General features: G+C 53.9%; 1 protein-coding gene across 1 annotated transcript; it reads left to right on the forward strand.

Annotated features, from left to right (window-relative positions):
• Nucleotides 1-4,077: 4,077 nt before the first annotated feature.
• Nucleotides 4,078-18,768, forward strand: LOC140475456 (voltage-dependent L-type calcium channel subunit alpha-1S-like; the record flags this gene model as incomplete). Its single annotated transcript, XM_072567784.1, has 6 exons — nt 4,078-4,234; nt 4,880-4,990; nt 5,722-5,805; nt 11,239-11,259; nt 12,707-12,835; nt 18,703-18,768. Coding segments are annotated over exons 1-6 (549 nt in total), but the record flags the coding sequence as incomplete, so codon positions are not given.
• Nucleotides 18,769-19,757: the final 989 nt, after the last annotated feature.

Raw genomic sequence — 19,757 nt, forward strand, 5'->3', positions numbered from 1 at the left:
CTGTGGTTACTGTACTCTCTCCCTGTAGTTACTGTACTCTCTCCCTGTGGTTACTGTGCTCTCTCCCTGTGGTTACTGTACTCTCTCCCTGTAGTTACTGTGCTCTCTCCCTGTAGTTACTGTACTCTCTCCCTGTAGTTACTGTACTCTCTCCCTGTGGTTACTGTACTCTCTCCCTGTAGTTACTGTACTCTCTCCCTGTAGTTACTGTGCTCTCTCCCTGCGGTTACTGTGCTCTCTCCCTGTGGTTACTGTACTCTCTCCTTGTAGTTACTGTGCTCTCTCCCTGTAGTTACTGTGCTCTCTCCCTCACAGCGCCAGGGACCTGGGTTCAGTTCCCCCCTCAGGCGACTGCCTGTGTGGAGTTTGTACACTCTCCCCCGTGTCTGTGTGGGTTTGCTCTGGGTGCTCTGGTGTCCCCCCACAATGTGCAGGTTCGGTGAAGTGGCCGTAATAAATTGTCCCGTAGTGTTGGGTGAAGGGGTAAATGTAGGGGAATGGGTCTGGGTGGGTTGCTCTTCAGAGGGTCGGTGTGGACTTGATGGGCCGAAGGGCCTGTTTCCACACTGTTGGGAATCTAAAAGGGGCTGGGCAATGTGGGGTACCTGACACACACACACACACACACACACACACTCACAATCACACAGAGATACGCACTCACACACACACAGACACACACAGACTCGCACACACATAAACACACACTCACACTCACACACACACACACTCAAACACTCACACACACTCACTCACACACACACACAGACACACACTCACACACACTCACAGACACATACACTCACACACACACAGACACACACTCACACACACACACACAGACACATACACTCACACACACACACAGACACACACTCACACACACACACTCAAACACTCACACACACTCACACACACAGACAAACCCACACACAGACACACACACACAGACACACCCGCACACAGGCACACCCACACACAGGCACACACTCACACAGACACACACACACACATAAAAACAGACACACACACACTCACACACACACACACAGACACACTCACACTCACTCACCCACACACACACTCACACACACAGGCACACTCACACGCACTCTCGCACACACACACACAAACTCACACACACACACACGCACACACACACAGGCACACCCACACACAGACACACACCTACACACAGGCATACCCACACACAGGCACACACTCACACCCACACACAGACACAAACACATAGGCACACCCACACACAGACACACACTCAGACACAGGCACACCCAGACACAGATACACACAGGCACACACTCACACATACACACACACACTCACACAAACATACAGACACACTCACACTCACTCACACACACACTCACTCACACACACTCACTCACACACACATACACACACAGACACACCCACCCACACACACACACACACAGACACACACACACTCACACACACACAGGCACACAACACACAGACACACACACACTCAGACACACACAGGCACACACACACACACAGGCACACACACACACAGACACACCCACACAGAGACACACACTCAGACACAGGCACACCCACACACAGATACACACTCACACACAGGCACACACTCACACAGACACACACACAGACACACACACACACACTCACTCACACAGACACACTCACACACACACACACAGACAGACACACCCACACACACCCACACACACACCCACACACACAGACACACACACTCACACAGACACTCCCACACACACACACACACACTCAGACACACACAGACACACACACACACACAGGCATACCCACACACAGACACACCCACACACAGACACACACTCACATACAGGCACACACTCATACACAGACACACCCACACACAGACACACACTCACACACAGGCACACCCACACACAGGAACACACTCATACACAGGCACACCCACACACAGACACACCCCACACAGACACACACCCACGCACAGGCACACCCACACACAGACACACACACTCACACTCACACAGACAATCACACCCACACACAGACACACTCACACACAGACACACACTCACACACAGACACTGACACACCCACACAGACACACCCACACACACACACTCACACCCACACACAAACACACTCACACACAGGCACAGACTCACACACAGACACACCCACACACAGACACAGACTCACACACAGACACAAACACACCCACACACACACAGACACAGACACACACTCACACCCACACACAGACACACTCACACACAGACACACACTCACACCCACACACAGACACACTCACACACAGACACAGACACAGACACACTCACACACAGACACACACTCACACCCACACACAGACACAGTCACACACACACACTCACACCCACACACAGACACACTCACACACAGACACACTCACACACAGATACAGACCCACCCACACACAGACACATACTCACACACAGACGCAGACCCACCCACACACAGACACATACTCACACCCACATACAGACACACACTCACACACAGACACAGACACACATTCACACACAGACACAGACACACCCACACACAGACACACACTCACACCCACACAGACACACAGTCACACCCACACACCGACACACATTCACACACACTCACACACAGACACAGACACATTCACACACAGACACACACTCACACACAGACACAGACACACCCACACACAGACACACACCCACACCCACACACAGACATACACGCACACCCACACACAGACACACTTACACACAGACACATACTCACACCCACACAGACACACACTCACACCCACACACAGACACACACTCACACCCACACACAGACATACACTCACACCCACACACAGACATACACTCACACCCACACACAGACACACTTACACACATACACATACTCACACCCACACAGACACACACTCACACCCACACACAGACACACACTCACACCCACACACAGACATACACTCACACCCACACACAGACACACTTACACACATACACATACTCACACCCACACAGACACACACTCACACCCACACACAGACATACACTCACACCCACACACAGACACACTTACACACATACACATACTCACACCCACACAGACACACACTCACACCCACACACAGACATACACTCACACCCACACACAGTCACACCCACACACCGACACACATTCACACACACTCACACACAGACACAGACACATTCACACACAGACACAGACACACTCACACACAGACACAGACACACCCACACACAGACACACTCACATACAGACACACACTCACACCCACACACAAACACACTCACACACACAGACACAGACACACACAGACACACAGACATTTGGTGAATCTGTGTTGAATGTGTCAGTAACTGACTGCCAACCGCGCTCTCTCTCTGTCTCTCTCTCTCCCCCTCTCTCTCTGTCTCTCTCTCTTCCCACCCTCTCTCTCTCTCTCTCTCTCCCCCCTCTCCCTCTCTCTCTCTCCCTCTCCCTCTCTCCCCCTCTCTCTCTCTCTCTCCCCCCCACCCCTCTCTCTCTCTCTCTCCCTCCCTCCCTCTCTCTCTCTCTCTCCCTCTCCCCCCCCTCTCCCTCTCTCTCTGCCCCTCTCTCTCTCTCTCCCTCTCCCCCCCCCACTCCCTCTCTCTCTCTCCCTCTCTCCCTCTCCCCCCCTCTCCCTCTCTCTCTGCCCGTCTCTCTCTCTCTCCCTCCCTCCCTCTCTCTCTCTCTCTCCCTCTCCCCCCCCTCTCCCTCTCTCTCTGCCCCTCTCTCTCTCTCTCCCTCTCCCCCCCCACTCCCTCTCTCTCTCTCCCTCTCTCCCTCTCCCCCCCTCTCCCTCTCTCTCTGCCCGTCTCTCTCTCTCTCTCTCCCCCCTCTCCCTCTCTCTCTCTCTCCCCCCTCTCCCTCTCTCTCTGCCCCTCCCTCTCTCTCCCCCCACCCTCTCTCTCTCCCTCTCTCTCCTCCCCCCCCCCCCCAATCTCTCGGCCCGTTCCTCAACGCTCTCCTGGTCCAGAGGCAGTGTGTGGAGTTTGCGATGAAAGCTCAGCCTTTGAGGTTATATATCCCGAGGAACAGTTACCAGCACAAGGTTTGGTACATGGTCAACAGCACCGGCTTCGAGTACATCATGTTTGTGCTGATCCTGCTGAACACCATCACCTTGGCCATGCAGGTAACCCCAGGGGGGCAGCGTTGGGCTAGGCCAAGGGGGGGCTCCGGGCCCCTGAGGAGGGAGGAGGCGGGCGCTAGCTGAACGCACCGGGGATCTGACTCCGGGTCATTCCCGTGGGGTGGGGCCGGGACGGGCGGCAGGAGTAGACATGGCGGAGGGAGAACAGGCCACAGGCCCACTGCTCAGGGACAGGAGGCCATTCAGCCCCCCACTCTCCTCCTATCCACGGGGACAGGAGGCCATTCAGCCCCCCCCTCCACCTCCTGTACATGGGAACAGGAGGCCATTCAGCCCCCCACCTCCTTCTATACGCGGGGACAGGAAGCCATTCAGCCCCCCCTCCACCTCCTGTACATGGGAACAGGAGGCCATTCAGCCCGCCTCCTCCTTCTATACACAGGACCAGGAGGCCATTCAGCTCCACCCTCCTCCTATCCACAGGGACAGGAGGCCATTCACCCCCCCACGTCGTCTTATACAGAGGACCAGGAGGCTGTTCAGTCCCCCTTGTCCTATACAGCGGAATGGGAGGCCGTTCAGCCCGTCCCTCCTCCTATCCTGGGGAATGGGGGTAGGCCCGAAAGCCTGTCGGAGTACTCCAGTAGCAGCACGAACAGTGACGCTGGGCTGTCCTTGCCTCTGCAGCATCATGGGCAGTCCGATCCCTTCAATTTCGCCATGGACCTTCTCAACATGGTCTTCACCGGACTCTTCACCATCGAGATGTTGCTCAAGGTCATCGCCTTCAAACCCAGGGTAGGCCTCTGCCCACCGCCACATCACCCCTCCCCATCCGCCCCCCTCCCCCAGCTCCTAAACCCCTTCCCTATCCCTGTCCCCCTCCCCCAGCTCCTAAACCCCTTCCCTATCCCTGTCCCCCTCCCCCAGCTCCTAAACCCCTTCCCTATCCCTGTCCCCCTCCCCCAGCTCCTAAACCCCTTCCCAATCCCCGTCCCCTCCTCCAGCCCCTACACCCCCTCCCTATCTCCGTCCCCTCCTCCAGCCCCCTACACCCCCTCCCTATCTCCGTCCCCTCCTCCAGCCCCTACACCCCCTCCCTATCTCCATCCCCTCCTCCAGCCCCTACACCCCCTCCCTCTCTCCGTCCCACTCTCTCTGTCTCTCTCTCTCTCTGTCTCTCTCTCTCTCTCTGTCTCTCTCTCTCTGTCCCTCTCTCTCTGTCCCTCTCTCTCTCTCTGTCTCTCTCTCTCTCTCTGTCTCTCTCTCTCTGTCCCTCTCTCTCTGTCCCTCTCTCTCTCTCTGTCTCTCTCTCTCTCTATCCCTCTCTCTCTGTCCCTCTCTCTCTGTCCCACTCTCTCTCTCTGTGTCTCTCTCACTCTGTCCCTCTCTCTCTGTCTCTCTCTCTCTGTCTCTCTCTCTCTCTCTGTCCCTCTCTCTCTGTCCCTCTCCCTCTCTCTCTCTCGCTCTCTCACACCCTCCCTCGCTCACTCCCTCTCTCACACGGTTTCTGATCTCTGTGCGAACAGCATTATTTCTCTGACGCCTGGAACACATTCGATGCCCTCATCGTTGTTGGCAGTGTGGTGGACATTGCTGTAACGGAGATTAACGTGAGTATTCCCAACTGATCCGAGAGAGACACCGGGGTGTGAGTATCCCCTCCCTCCCACTCACACACACCCCATCACCCCCCCCGAACCCCTCGATTAGATTCCAGTCTGTAACTCCCTCCCGGGGTATCTGTTATTCTGTATATAAACCCCCCTGAACCCCTCGATTAGATTCCAGTCTGTAACTCCCTCCCGGGGTATCTGTTATTCTGTATATAAACCCCACCCCGAACCCCTCGATTAGATTCCAGTCTGTAACTCCCTCCCCTGGGGGGTATCTGTTATTCTGTATATAACCCACCCCGAACCCCTCGATTAGATTCCAGTCTGTAACTCCCTCCCGGGGTATCTGTTATTCTGTATATAAACCCCACCCCGAACCCCTCGATTAGATTCCAGTCTGTAACTCCCTCCCGGGGTATCTGTTATTCTGTATATAAACCCCACCCCGAACCCCTCGATTAGATTCCAGGCTGTAACTCCCTCCCCGGGGTATCTGTTGTTCTGTATATAAACCACCCCAAACCCCTCGATTAGATTCCAGTCTGTAACTCCTTCCCGGGGTATCTGTTATTCTGTATATAAACCACCCCCGAACCCCTCGATTAGATTCCAGTCTGTAACTCCCTCCTGGAGTATCTGTTATTCTGTATATAAACCACCACAAACCCCTCGACTAGATTCCAGTCTGTAACTCCCTCCCGGGGTATCTGTTATTCTGTATATAAACCCCACCCCGAACCCCTCGATTAGATTCCAGTCTGTAACTCCCTCCCGGGGTATCTGTTATTCTGTATATAAACCCCCTGAACCCCTCGATTAGATTCCAGTCTGTAACTCCCTCCCGGGGTATCTGTTATTCTGTATATAAACCCACCCCACACCGAACCCCTCGATTAGATTCCAGTCTGTAACTCCCTCCCCGGGGTATCTGTTATTCTGTATATAAACCCCACCCCGAACCCCTCGATTAGATTCCAGTCTGTAACTCCCTCCTGGGGGATCTGTTATTCTGTATATAAACCCCACCCCGAACCCCTCGATTAGATTCCAGTCTGTAACTCCCTCCCCGGGGTATCTGTTATTCTGTATATAAACCCCACCCCGAACCCCTCGATTAGATTCCAGTCTGTAACTCCCTCCCGGGGTATCTGTTATTCTGTATATCAACCCACCCCACCCCGAACCCCTCGATTAGATTCCAGTCTGTAACTCCCTCCCGGGGTATCTGTTATTCTGTATATAAACCCCACCCGAACCCCTCGATTAGATTCCAGTCTGTAACTCCCTCCCCGGGGTATCTGTTATTCTGTATATAAACCCCCCTGAACCCCTCGATTAGATTCCAGTCTGTAACTCCCTCGCCGGGGTATCTGTTATTCTGTATGTAAACCCACCCCACCCCGAACCCCTCGATTAGATTCCAGTCTGTAACTCCCTCCCGGGGTATCTGTTATTCTGTATATAAACCCCACCCCGAACCCCTCGATTAGATTCCAGTCTGTAACTCCCTCCCCGGGGTATCTGTTATTCTGTATATAAACCACCCCGAACCCCTCGATTAGATTCCAGTCTGTAACTCCCTCCCGGGGTATCTGTTATTCTGTATATAAACCCCACCCCGAACCCCTCGATTAGATTCCAGTCTGTAACTCCCTCCTGGGGTATCTGTTATTCTGTATATAAACCCCACCCCGAACCCCTCGATTAGATTCCAGGCTGTAACTCCCTCCCCGGGGTATCTGTTGTTCTGTATATAAACCACCCCAAACCCCTCGATTAGATTCCAGTCTGTAACTCCTTCCCGGGGTATCTGTTATTCTGTATATAAACCACCCCCGAACCCCTCGATTAGATTCCAGTCTGTAACTCCCTCCCGGGGTATCTGTTATTCTGTATATAAACCCCACCCCGAACCCCTCGATTAGATTCCAGTCTGTAACTCCCCTCCCCGGGGTATCTGTTATTCTGTATATAAACCCCACCCCGAACCCCTCGATTAGATTCCAGTCTGTAACTCCCTCCTGGGGTATCTGTTATTCTGTAGATAAACCCCACCCCGAACCCCTCGATTAGATTCCAGTCTGTAACTCCCTCCCCGGGGTATCTGTTATTCTGTATATAAACCCCACCCCGAACCCCTCGATTAGATTCCAGTCTGTAACTCCCTCCCGGGGTATCTGTTATTCTGTATATAAACCCACCCCACCCCGAACCCCTCGATTAGATTCCAGTCTGTAACTCCCTCCCGGGGTATCTGTTATTCTGTATATAAACCCCACCCCGAACCCCTCGATTAGATTCCAGTCTGTAACTCCCTCCCGGGGTATCTGTTATTCTGTATATAAACCCCCTGAACCCCTCGATTAGATTCCAGTCTGTAACTCCCTCCCGGGGTATCTGTTATTCTGTATATAAACCCACCCCACCCCGAACCCCTCGATTAGATTCCAGTCTGTAACTCCCTCCCCGGGGTATCTGTTATTCTGTATATAAACCCCACCCCGAACCCCTCGATTAGATTCCAGTCTGTAACTCCCTCCCGGGGTATCTGTTATTCTGTATATCAACCCACCCCACCCCGAACCCCTCGATTAGATTCCAGTCTGTAACTCCCTCCCGGGGTATCTGTTATTCTGTATATAAACCCCACCCGAACCCCTCGATTAGATTCCAGTCTGTAACTCCCTCCCCGGGGTATCTGTTATTCTGTATATAAACCCCACCCGAACCCCTCGATTAGATTCCAGTCTGTAACTCCCTCCCCGAGGTATCTGTTATTCTGTATATAAACCCCCCTGAACCCCTCGATTAGATTCCAGTCTGTAACTCCCTCGCCGGGGTATCTGTTATTCTGTATGTAAACCCAGCCCACCCCGAACCCCTCGATTAGATTCCAGTCTGTAACTCCCTCCCGGGGTATCTGTTATTCTGTATATAAACCCCACCCCGAACCCCTCGATTAGATTCCAGTCTGTAACTCCCTCCCGGGGTATCTGTTATTCTGTATATAAACCACCCTGAACACCTCGATTAGATTCCAGTCTGTAACTCCCTCCCGGGGTATCTGTTATTCTGTATATAAACCCCCCCCGAACCCCTCGATTAGATTCCAGTCTGTAACTCCTTCCCGGGGTATCTGTTATTCTGGATATAAACCACCCCGAACCCCTCGATTAGATTCCAGTCTGTAACTCCCTCCAGGGGTATCTGTTATTCTGTATATAAACCACCCCGAACCCCTCGATTAGATTCCAGGCTGTAACTCCCTCCCGGGGTATCTGTTATTCTGTATATAAACCCCACCCCGAACCCCTCGATTAGATTCCAGTCTGTAACTCCCTCCCCGGGGTTTCTGTTATTCTGTATATAAACCCCACCCCGAACCCCTTGATTAGATTCCAGTCTGAAACTCCCTCCTGGGGTATCTGTTATTCTGTATATAAACCCCACCCCGAACCCCTCGATTAGATTCCAGTCTGTAACTCCCTCCCGGGGTATCTGTTATTCTGTATATAAACCCCACCCCGAACCACTCGATTAGATTCCAGTCTGTAACTCCCTCCTGGGGTATCTGTTATTCTGTATATAAACCCCACCCCGAACCCCTCGATTAGATTCCAGTCTGTAACTCCCTCCCCGGGGTATCTGTTATTCTGTATATAAACCCACCCCACCCCGAACCCCTTGATTAGATTCCAGTCTGTAACTCCCTCCCGGGGTATCTGTTATTCTGTATATAAACCCCACCCCGAACCCCTCGATTAGATTCCAGTCTGTAACTCCCTCCCGGGGTATCTGTTATTCTGTATATAAACCCCCTGAACCCCTCGATTAGATTCCAGTCTGTAACTCCCTCCCGGGCTATCTGTTATTCTGTATATAAACCCCCCCCCCGAACCCCTCGATTAGATTCCAGTCTGTAACTCCCTCCTGGGTGTCTGTTATTCTGTATATAAAACCCCCCCGATCCCCTTGATTAGATTCCAGTCTGTAACTCCCTCCCCGGGGTATCTGTTATTCTGGATATAAACCCCCCCGAACCCCTCGATTAGATTCCAGTCTGTAACTCCTTCCCGGGGTATCTGTTATTCTGGATATAAACCCCCCCGAATCCCTCGATTAGATTCCAGTCTGTAACTCCCTCCCGGGTATCTGTTATTCTGTATATAAACCATCCTGAACCCCTCGATTAGATTCCAGTCTGTAACCCCCTCCCGGGGTATCTTTTATTCTGTATATAAACCACCCCGAACCCCTCGATTAGATTCCAGTCTGTAACTCCCTCCCCGGGGTATCTGTTATTCTGTATATAAACCCCCCCGAACCCCTCGATTAGATTCCAGTCTGTAACTCCCTCCCCGGGGTATCTGTTATTCTGTATATAAACCACCCCGAACCCCTCGATTAGATTCCAGTCTGTAACTCCCTCCCCGGGGTATCTGTTATTCTGTATATAAACCCCCCCGAACCCCTCGATTAGATTCCAGTCTGTAACTCCCTCCCGGGGTATCTGTTAGTCTGTATATAAACCCCCCCCGAACCCCTCGATTAGATTCCAGTGTGTAACTCCCTCTCGGGGTATCTGTTATTCTGTATATAAACCCCACCCCGAACCCCTCGATTAGATTCCAGTCTGTAACTCCCTCCCGAGGTATCTGTTATTCTGTATATAAACCCCACCCCGAACCCCTCGATTAGATTCCAGTCTGTAACACCCTCCCGGGGTATCTGTTATTCTGTATATAAACCCCACCCCGAACCCCTCGATTAGATTCCAGTCTGTAACTCCCTCCCGGGGTATCTGTTATTCTGTATATAAACCCCCCCGAACCTCTCGATTAGATTCCAGTCTGTAACTCCCTCTCGGGGTATCTGTTATTTTGTATATAAACCCCACCCCGAACACCTCGATTAGATTCCAGTCTGTAACTCCCTCCCGGGGTATCTGTTATTCTGATTATGAACCACCCGATATCTATGATGAAGTCACAAGTGAATGATTTATTTTCTCTTTGATTCTCCATGTTGTAAATTTTGTCATCATCGTCATCGTCATCGTCATCATCATCATCGTCATCGTCATCATCATCATCATCGTCATCATCATCATCGTCATCATCATCATCGTCATCGTCATCATCATCATCATCGTCATCATCATCGTCATCATCGTCATCATCATCGTCATCATCATCGTCATCATCGTCATCATCGTCATCATCATCGTCATCGTCATCATCGTCATCATCGTCATCATCATCGTCATCATCGTCATCGTCATCATCATCGTCATCATCGTCATCGTCGTCATCATCGTCATCATCATCGTCATCGTCATCATCGTCATCATCGTCGTCATCATCGTCATCGTCATCATCACCTCCTTCATTATCCCGGAATCTTTCATCCATATGATTCCATCATGACCAGAATGGTGGACATCTTGGTGAGGTATTGGTTCATTTCATATTTCTCATCAGCACTGACCCTCCCACAGCCCCCACCCCCTCAGCACTGACCCTCCCACAGCGCCCACTCCCTCAGCACTGACCCTCCCTCAGCACTGACCCTCCCTCAGCCCCCACTCCCTCAGCACTGACCCTCCCACAGCACCCACTCCCACAGCACTGACCCTCCCACAGCGCCCACTCCCTCAGCACTGACCCTCCCACAGCCCCCACTCCCTCAGCACTGACCCTCCCACAGCCCCCACTCCCTCAACACTGACCCTCCCTCAGCGCTGACCCTCCCACAGCCCCCACTCCCTCAGCGCTGACCCTCCCACAGCGCCCACTCCCTCAGCACTAACCCTCCCACAGCACCCACTCCCTCAGCGCTGACCCTCCCACAGCACTGACCCTCGCACAGCACTGACCCTCCCACAGCCCCCACTCCCTCAGCACTGACCCTCCCACAGCCCCCACTCCCTCAGCACTGACCCTCCCTCAGCACTGACCCTCCCACAGCACCCACTCCCTCAGCGCTGACCCTCCCACAGCGCCCACTCCCTCAGCACTGACCCTCCCACAGCGCCCACTCCCTCAGCACTGACCCTACCTCAGCACTGACCCTCCCACAGCACCCACTCCCTCAGCACTGACCCTCCCTCAGCACTGACCCTCCCACAGCACCCACTCCCTCAGCACTGACCCTCCCACAGCCCCCACTCCCTCAGCACTGACCCTCCCACAGCCCCCACTCCCTCAGCACTGACCCTCCCTCAGCACTGACCCTCCCACAGCACCCACTCCCTCAGCGCTGACCCTCCCACAGCGCCCACTCCCTCAGCACTGACCCTCCCACAGCGCCCACTCCCTCAGCACTGACCCTACCTCAGCACTGACCCTCCCACAGCACCCACTCCCTCAGCACTGACCCTCCCTCAGCACTGACCCTCCCACAGCGCCCACTCCCTTAGCACTGACCCTCCCACAGCGCCCACTCCCTCAGCACTGACCCTCCCACAGCGCCCACTCCCTTAGCACTGACCCTCCCACAGCGCCCACTCCCTCAGCACTGACCCTCCCACAGGGCCCACTCCCTCAGCACTGACCCTCCCACAGCGCCCACTCCCTCAGCACTGACCCTCCCACAGCGCCCACTCCCTCAGCACTGACCCTACCTCAGCACTGACCCTCCCACAGCACCCACTCCCTCAGCACTGACCCTCCCTCAGCACTGACCCTCCCACAGCCCCCGCTCCCTCAGCACTGACCCTCCCACAGCCCCCACTCCCTCAGCACTGACCCTCCCACAGCCCCCACTCCCTCAGCACTGACCCTCCCACAGCCCCCACTCCCTCAGCACTGACCCTCCCTCAGCACTGACCCTCCCTCAGCACTGACCCTCCCTCAGCCCCCACTCCCTCAGCGGTAAACTCTCCCGGTTCCCTTTCCAGAGTTCCGAAGACAGTTCTCGGATCTCCATCACATTTTTCCGATTATTCCGAGTGATGCGGCTGGTGAAACTTCTGAGCAAAGGGGAAGGAATCCGAACTCTCTTGTGGACATTCATCAAATCCTTCCAGGTCTGTCTCCGGCCCCCTGTCCCTGGGAGTGGGGGACGGTGTAGAGGGAGCTTTAGTCTGTATCTAACCCCCTGTCCCTGGGAGTGTGGGGACAGTGTAGAGAGAGCTTTACTCTGGATCTAACCCCCTGTCCCTGGGATGGGGAGACAGTGTAAAGAGAGCTTTACTCTGTATCTAACCCCCTGTCCCTGGGAGTGGGGGGACAGTGTAGAGAGAGCTTTACTCTGGATCTAACCCCCTGTCCCTGGGAGTGTGGGGACAGTGTAGAGGGAGCTTCACTCTGTATCTAACCCCCTGTCCCTGGGAGTGGGGGGACTGTGTAGAGGGAGCCTTACTCTGTATCTAACCCCCCTGTCCCTGGGAGTCGGGGAGAGTGTAGAGGAAGGTTTACCCTGTATCTAACCCCCTGTCCCTGGGAGTGGGGGGGACAGTGTAGAGGGATCTTTACTCTGTATCTAACCCCCTGTCCCGGGGAGTGGGGGATAGTGTAGAGGGAGCTTTACTCTGTATCTAACCCCCTGTCCCTGGGAGTGGAGGACAATATAGAGGGATCTTTACTCTGTATCTAACCCCCTGTCCCTGGGAGTGGGGGGACTGTGTAGAGGGAGCTTTACTCTGTATCTAACCCCCTGTCCCTGAGAGTGGCGGGACAGTGTAGAGGGAGCTTTACTCTGTATCTAACCCCCTGTCCCTGAGAGTGGGGGGACAGTGTAGAGGGAGCTTTACCCTGTATCTAACCCCCTGTCCCGGGGAGTGGGGGACAGTGTAGAAAGAGCTTTACTCTATATCTAACCCCCTGTCCCTGGGAGTTGGGGGACAGTGTAGAGGGAGCTTTACTCTGTATCTAACCCCCTGTCCCGGGGAGTGGGGGACGGTGTAGAGGAAGCTTTACTCTGGTTTGCAAAGGGCATAGGATAGCTTATAAGTTGCCAGTTGAACCCACCCCCCTATCCCCCAGCAGTTTTTTCTTAAGGGGAGGAGTGAGGGAGACCAAATCGTCTGATGTTACTTTACTCACAGGAATCTCCTCGTTTTGGAGGTCTCACAGGCTTCTGGTTATATCATCTATGCCCACAAGCTCCCCCTCCCCGAGAGCCAATCATGTCGTTGTTGGCAGGCAGAAATCCATTGGCGTCTCCCAATCCTTGGGCCAATCAGTTCCTTGCTCTCAGGATTGGGGCAAAGGGTCATATCGCGCGGACCCTTCGGCCCACCCCGTCCATGCTGGCCCAGATACCCTAACCTAATCCAGTCCCCGTTTGCTAGACTTGGCCCCATCTCCCCCCTAAACCCTTCCTATCCATGTCCCCCCCCCCATCCTTTTAAATGTTATCATTGTACCAGCCCCCACCCCTTCCTCTGGCAGCTCGTTCCACACACGCACCACCCTCTGGGGGGAAAAGTTGCCCCTCGGGTTCCTTTCCCCGTCTCACCTTAAACCTACCCCCCTCTAGTTCTGGGCTCCCCCACCCCAGGGGGAAAAGACCTTGTCTATTTACCCTATCCATGCCCCCCCCCCATGATTTTATAACCCTCTAGTTCTGGACTCCCCCCACCCCAGGGGGAAAAGACCTTGTCTATTTACCCTATCCATGCCCCCCCCCCCATGATTTTATAACCCTCTAGTTCTGGGCTCCCCCCACCCCAGGGGGAAAAGACCTTGTCTATTTACCCTATCCATGCCCCCCCCCCCCCCCCATGATTTTATAACCCTCTATAAGGTCTCCCCTCACCCCTTCAGGGCAAACAGCTCCAGCCTCTCCTTATAACTCAAAACCCTCCATCCCCGGCAACGTCCTGGTAAATCTCTTCCCGACCCCTCTCCGGGTGAATAATGTCCTTCCTGTAACGGTGCGACCGGAACTGGACACACTGCTCCAGACGAAGCCTCACCAACGTCCTGTATAACCCCCAACGTGACGTTTCCCCCCTCCCCCAAGCTCCTACACTCAAAGCTCTGAGCGATGGAGGGAAGCTCCTTCTTACCCGCCCTGTCTCCCTGTGACGCCAACTTCAAAGAATGACGTCCCAGAACCCCCTGGGGCTCCCTGTTCTCCAAGACGACCCCCCAAGGCCCTGACTCTAATCGTGTAAGCCCTGCCCCTTCTCTGATTTTGTGCTTAAACCCCTCTCCTGTCTCTCCCCGGCCCACTGACCCACACTTGCTACAGGAACAATGCCCCCCCCCCCCCCCACACCATGTGCAGATGTGCAGACGAACTGGAGTCGAAGGGATAGACTTGTGATTGCAACAAGGAAGCTGATTGGTCAGCTGGGGGTGTGGTTGGGCCGGTGAGCCACGAGGGTTTCTGCCTGCCAACAGCCGCGTGATTGGCTGTCGGGTTACTGAACAGCTTTTTGGGGCTGCGTCGGGGAGTGGGGGGGCACTCGCACTCTCAATCCCTCGCTGTCTCCCTAAATCTCTCTCTCATTCTCGCTCTCTATCAATCTCCCTCACCCTCTCTCAATCTCTCTTATTCTCTCTCCCTCTCTCTCAATCTCTCTCCCTCTCTCAATCTCCTCTCTCCCCTTCTCTCAATCTCCCACTCTCTCTCAATCTCTCTCTCTCTGCCTCTCTGTCATTCTCTTTCTCTCTCTCTCTCATTCTCTCTCCCTCTCTCTCATTCTCTTTCTCTCTCAATCTCATTCTCTCTCCCTCTCTCTCATTCTCTCCCTCCCCCTAAGTCTCTTTCTCAATCTATCTCTCAATCTGTCTCCCTCTCTCTCAATCTCTCTCTCTCGTTTTCTCTCTCTCTTTCATTCTCTCTCTCCCTAAATCTCTCTATCATTCTCTCTCAATCTCTCTCTACCTCAATCTCCCTCTCCCTCTATCTCTGTCTCCCCCTCCCTAAATCTCTCTCTCCTTCTCTCTCAATCTCTCTCTCTCTCCCCCTAAATCTCTCTCATTCTCTCTCGCGCTGTCTTCCTCTCTCAATCTCTTTCTTCCTCTCTCTTAATCTCTCTCTCGCTAAATCTCTCTTATTCTCTCTCTCATTCTGTCTCTCTCAATCTCTCTCTCCTTAAATCTCTCTCCCTCTCTCAATTTCTCTCTCCCTCCCTGAATCTCTCTCAGTCTCTCTCTCTCTCAATCTCTCTCCCTCTCGCTAAATCTCTCCCTCATTCTCTCTCACCCCATAAATCTCTCACTCTGTATCTCCATCTCTCTGTCTGTCTCTCCCTAACTCTCTCTTTCGATCTCTCTGTCTCTCTCCTAATCTCTCTCTGTCTCTCCATCTCTGTCATACGCTCTCTCTTTCCCTAACTCTCCCTCTCTGTCTTTCGATCTCTCTCTCTCTCTCCCTCAATCTCTCTCTCAAACCCCCCCCACCTTCCCTCCCACGGTTTGATCTGATAAACCAGGAATCTTTATGAACAATAAGCAGTGTCTGGAAAAGGGTGACGCTGTCTCAGAGTCAGGTGAATCGGAGAACTTTGGTACGCATTTCGAGTTTTGAGAATCCCCTCGGACCCACGAGGGTTTGATTCCGAGGTTGCCACGCGGATGTGACAGTCGGCACTCACTGATGCCAGTCAGTCTGCAGCTCATTCCCTGATGCCAGCCAGTCTGCAGCTCATTCCCTGATGCCAGCCAGTCTGCAGCTCATTCCCTGCCCCTCCCCCTCTCTGTTCGCCTCTGGAGTGGGCAGGTCAGCTGTTGAGTGGGAGAGCAGGGCAGAGGGGCCAAATGGCCTCCTGTTGACCCCAGGTTCTCATGTACCGACCAGAGGTTTGGCGGGGTAAATCTCCCTCCCCAACCCCACCTCTCTCTCTCTCTCTCTCTCTCTCTCCCCATCACACACTCTGTCTCTCTCACTCACAATCACACTCTCTCAATCTTGTTCTCTCTCACTCATTCCCTCTCTCACTCATTCTCTCTTTCTCACACACACACACAATCTCTCTCTGAAAATCTCGCACATCGCAATCTCTCTCTCTCTCTCTGACAAACTGCCTTCCAATCTCTCGATCCCTCCCTCTCAAAATCTCTGTCTCCCTCCAGCTCTCTCTTCCCACCTCTATCTGTGAGTGTGTCTCTCGATCTCTTTCTCACAATCACTGCTTCTCAATCTTGTTTTTACTCTCTCTCTCTCATTCCCTCCCTCACTCACTCTATCTTTCTGAATCCCACGCTCTCCCTGAATCACACTTTCTCGGTCACTCACTCTCTCAATCTCTCTCCCTCTCCCTAAATCTCTCTTTCAATCTCTCTCTCTCTCTCTGTCTCTCCCTGAAACCCTCTCTCTTTCAACCTCTCTATGTCTCATCTCTCATGCCCTCTCTCTCTCTCTCTCTCTCCCTCTCAATCCCTCTCCTTCCTTAAATCATTTTTTCTCTGTCACTCTCTCCCTCTCTCTCACTATCGCTCTCTCTCTCTCTCTCCATCAATCTCTCTCACTGTCTCTCTCTATCCCTCTTAATCTCTCTCACTCTTGCGCTCTCTCTCCCCCTATCAATTTCACTATCGCGCTCTCTCTTCCTAAATCTCGCACACTTCCTCTCTCCATCAGTCTCTCTCACTATCTCTCACTCCCTCACTCTCTCCCTCTATCTCTCTCACCATCTCTCTCTCTCCCTCTATCTCTCTCACCATCTCTCTCACTCTATCTCTCTCACCATCTCTCTCTCTCTCCCTCCATCTCTCTCCCTCTATCTCTCTCACCATCTCTCTCCCTCCATCTCTCTCACCATCTCTCTCTCTCTCTCTCCCTCCATCTCTCTCACTCTATCTCTCTCACCATCTCTCTCACTCTCCCTCCATCTCTCTCACCATCTCTCTCACTCTATCTCTCTCACCATCTCTCTCTCTCTCCCTCTATCTCTCTCACCATCTCTCTCTCTCTCTCCCTCCATCTCTCTCCCTCCATCTCTCTCACCATCTCTCTCTCTCTCTCTCTCCCTCCATCTCTCTCACTCTATCTCTCTCACCATCTCTCTCACTCTCCCTCCATCTCTCTCACCATCTCTCTCTCTCTCCCTCCATCTCTCTCACCATCTCTCTCTCTCTCCCTCCATCTCTCTCACCATCTCTCTCACTCTCCCTCCATCTCTCTCACCATCTCTCTCACTCTCCCTCCATCTCTCTCTCTCCCTCCATCTCTCTCACCATCTCTCTCTCTCCCTCCATCTCTCTCACTCTATCTCTCTCACCATCTCTCTCCCTCCATCTCTCTCACCATCTCTCTCTCTCTCCCTCCATCTCTCTCACTCTATCTCTCTCACCATCTCTCTCACTCTATCTCTCTCACCATCTCTCTCTCTCCCTCTATCTCACTCCCTCACTCTCTCCCTCTATCGCTCACTCTCTCCCTCTATCTCTCTCACCATCTCTCTCTCTCCCTCTATCTCTCTCACCATCTCTCTCTCTCCCTCTATCTCTCTCTCCCTCTATCTCTCTCTCTCTCTCACTCTATCTCTCTCACCATCTCTCTCACTCTATCTCTCTCACCATCTCTCTCTCTCCCTCTATCTCACTCCCTCACTCTCTCCCTCTATCGCTCACTCTCTCCCTCCATCTCTCTCACCATCTCTCTCTCTCCCTCCATCTCTCTCACCATCTCGCTCCCTCCTTCCCTCTATATCTCTCACTATCTCTCTCTGTCTCTCTCTCCCCTTCTATCTCGCTCCTTCTCCCCCTCTATCTCTCTCACCGTCTCTCTCCCCCTCTATCTCGCTCCCTCTTTCCCTCTATCTCTCTCACCATCTCTCTCTCTCCCACTACCTCTCTCCCCCTCTGTCTCTCGCCCATACCCCCCTCACTCTCTCCCCCATTCCTCCCTCACGCTCTCCCTCTATCTCTCCCTCTATCTCTCTCACTATCCCTCTCCCACACTCACACCATCTCTCTCTCTCTCTCTCCATTTCACCAGGCCCTGCCCTATGTTGCCCTCCTGATTGCGATGATTTTCTTCATCTATGCAGTCATCGGAATGCAGGTTAGTGACCGAGGGAGGGTCAGTGACCGAGGGAGGGTCAGTGACCGAGGGAGGGTCAGTGTGAGGGAGGGTCAGTGTGAGGGAGGGTCAGTGCTGAGGGAGGGTCAGTGTGAGGGAGGGTCAGTGACCGAGGGAGGGTCAGTGACCGAGGGAGGGTCGGTGTGAGGGAGGGTCAGTGTGAGGGAGGGTCAGTGTGAGGGAGGGTCAGTGTGAGGGAGGGTCAGTGCTGAGGGAGGGTCAGTGTGAGGGAGGGTTAGTGACCGAGGGAGGGTTAGTGACTGAGGGAGGGTCAGTGACCGAGGGAGGGTCAGTGCTGAGGGAGGGTCGGAGCTGTGGGAGGGTCAGTGTGAGGGAGGGTCAGTGTGAGGGAGGGTCAGTGTGAGGGAGGGTCAGTGCTGAGGGAGGGTCAGTGACCGAGGGAGGGTTAGTGACCGAGGGAGGGTTAGTGACCGAGGGAGGGTCAGTGCTGAGGGAGGGTCGGAGCTGTGGGAGGGTCAGTGTGAGGGAGGGTCAGTGTGAGGGAGGGTCAGTGTGAGGGAGGGTCAGTGCTGAGGGAGGGTCAGTGCTGAGGGAGGGTCAGTGTGAGGGAGGGTCAGTGCTGAGGGAGGGTCAGTGACCGAGGGAGGGTCAGTGTGAGGGAGGGTCAGTGTGAGGGAGGGTCAGTGACCGAGGGAGGGTCAGTGACCGAGGGAGGGTTAGTGACCGAGGGAGGGTCAGTGCTGAGGGAGGGTCGGAGCTGTGGGAGGGTCAGTGTGAGGGAGGGTCAGTGTGAGGGAGGGTCAGTGTGAGGGAGGGTCAGTGCTGAGGGAGGGTCAGTGCTGAGGGAGGGTCAGTGTGAGGGAGGGTCAGTGCTGAGGGAGGGTCAGTGACCGAGGGAGGGTCAGTGTGAGGGAGGGTCAGTGTGAGGGAGGGTCAGTGACCGAGGGAGGGTCAGTGACCGAGGGAGGGTCAGTGACCGAGGGAGGGTCAGTGTGAGGGAGGGTCAGTGA

The sequence above is a fragment of the Chiloscyllium punctatum genome, unplaced genomic scaffold (assembly GCF_047496795.1).
Source record: "Chiloscyllium punctatum isolate Juve2018m unplaced genomic scaffold, sChiPun1.3 scaffold_1669, whole genome shotgun sequence".
Classification (NCBI taxonomy): domain Eukaryota; kingdom Metazoa; phylum Chordata; class Chondrichthyes; order Orectolobiformes; family Hemiscylliidae; genus Chiloscyllium; species Chiloscyllium punctatum.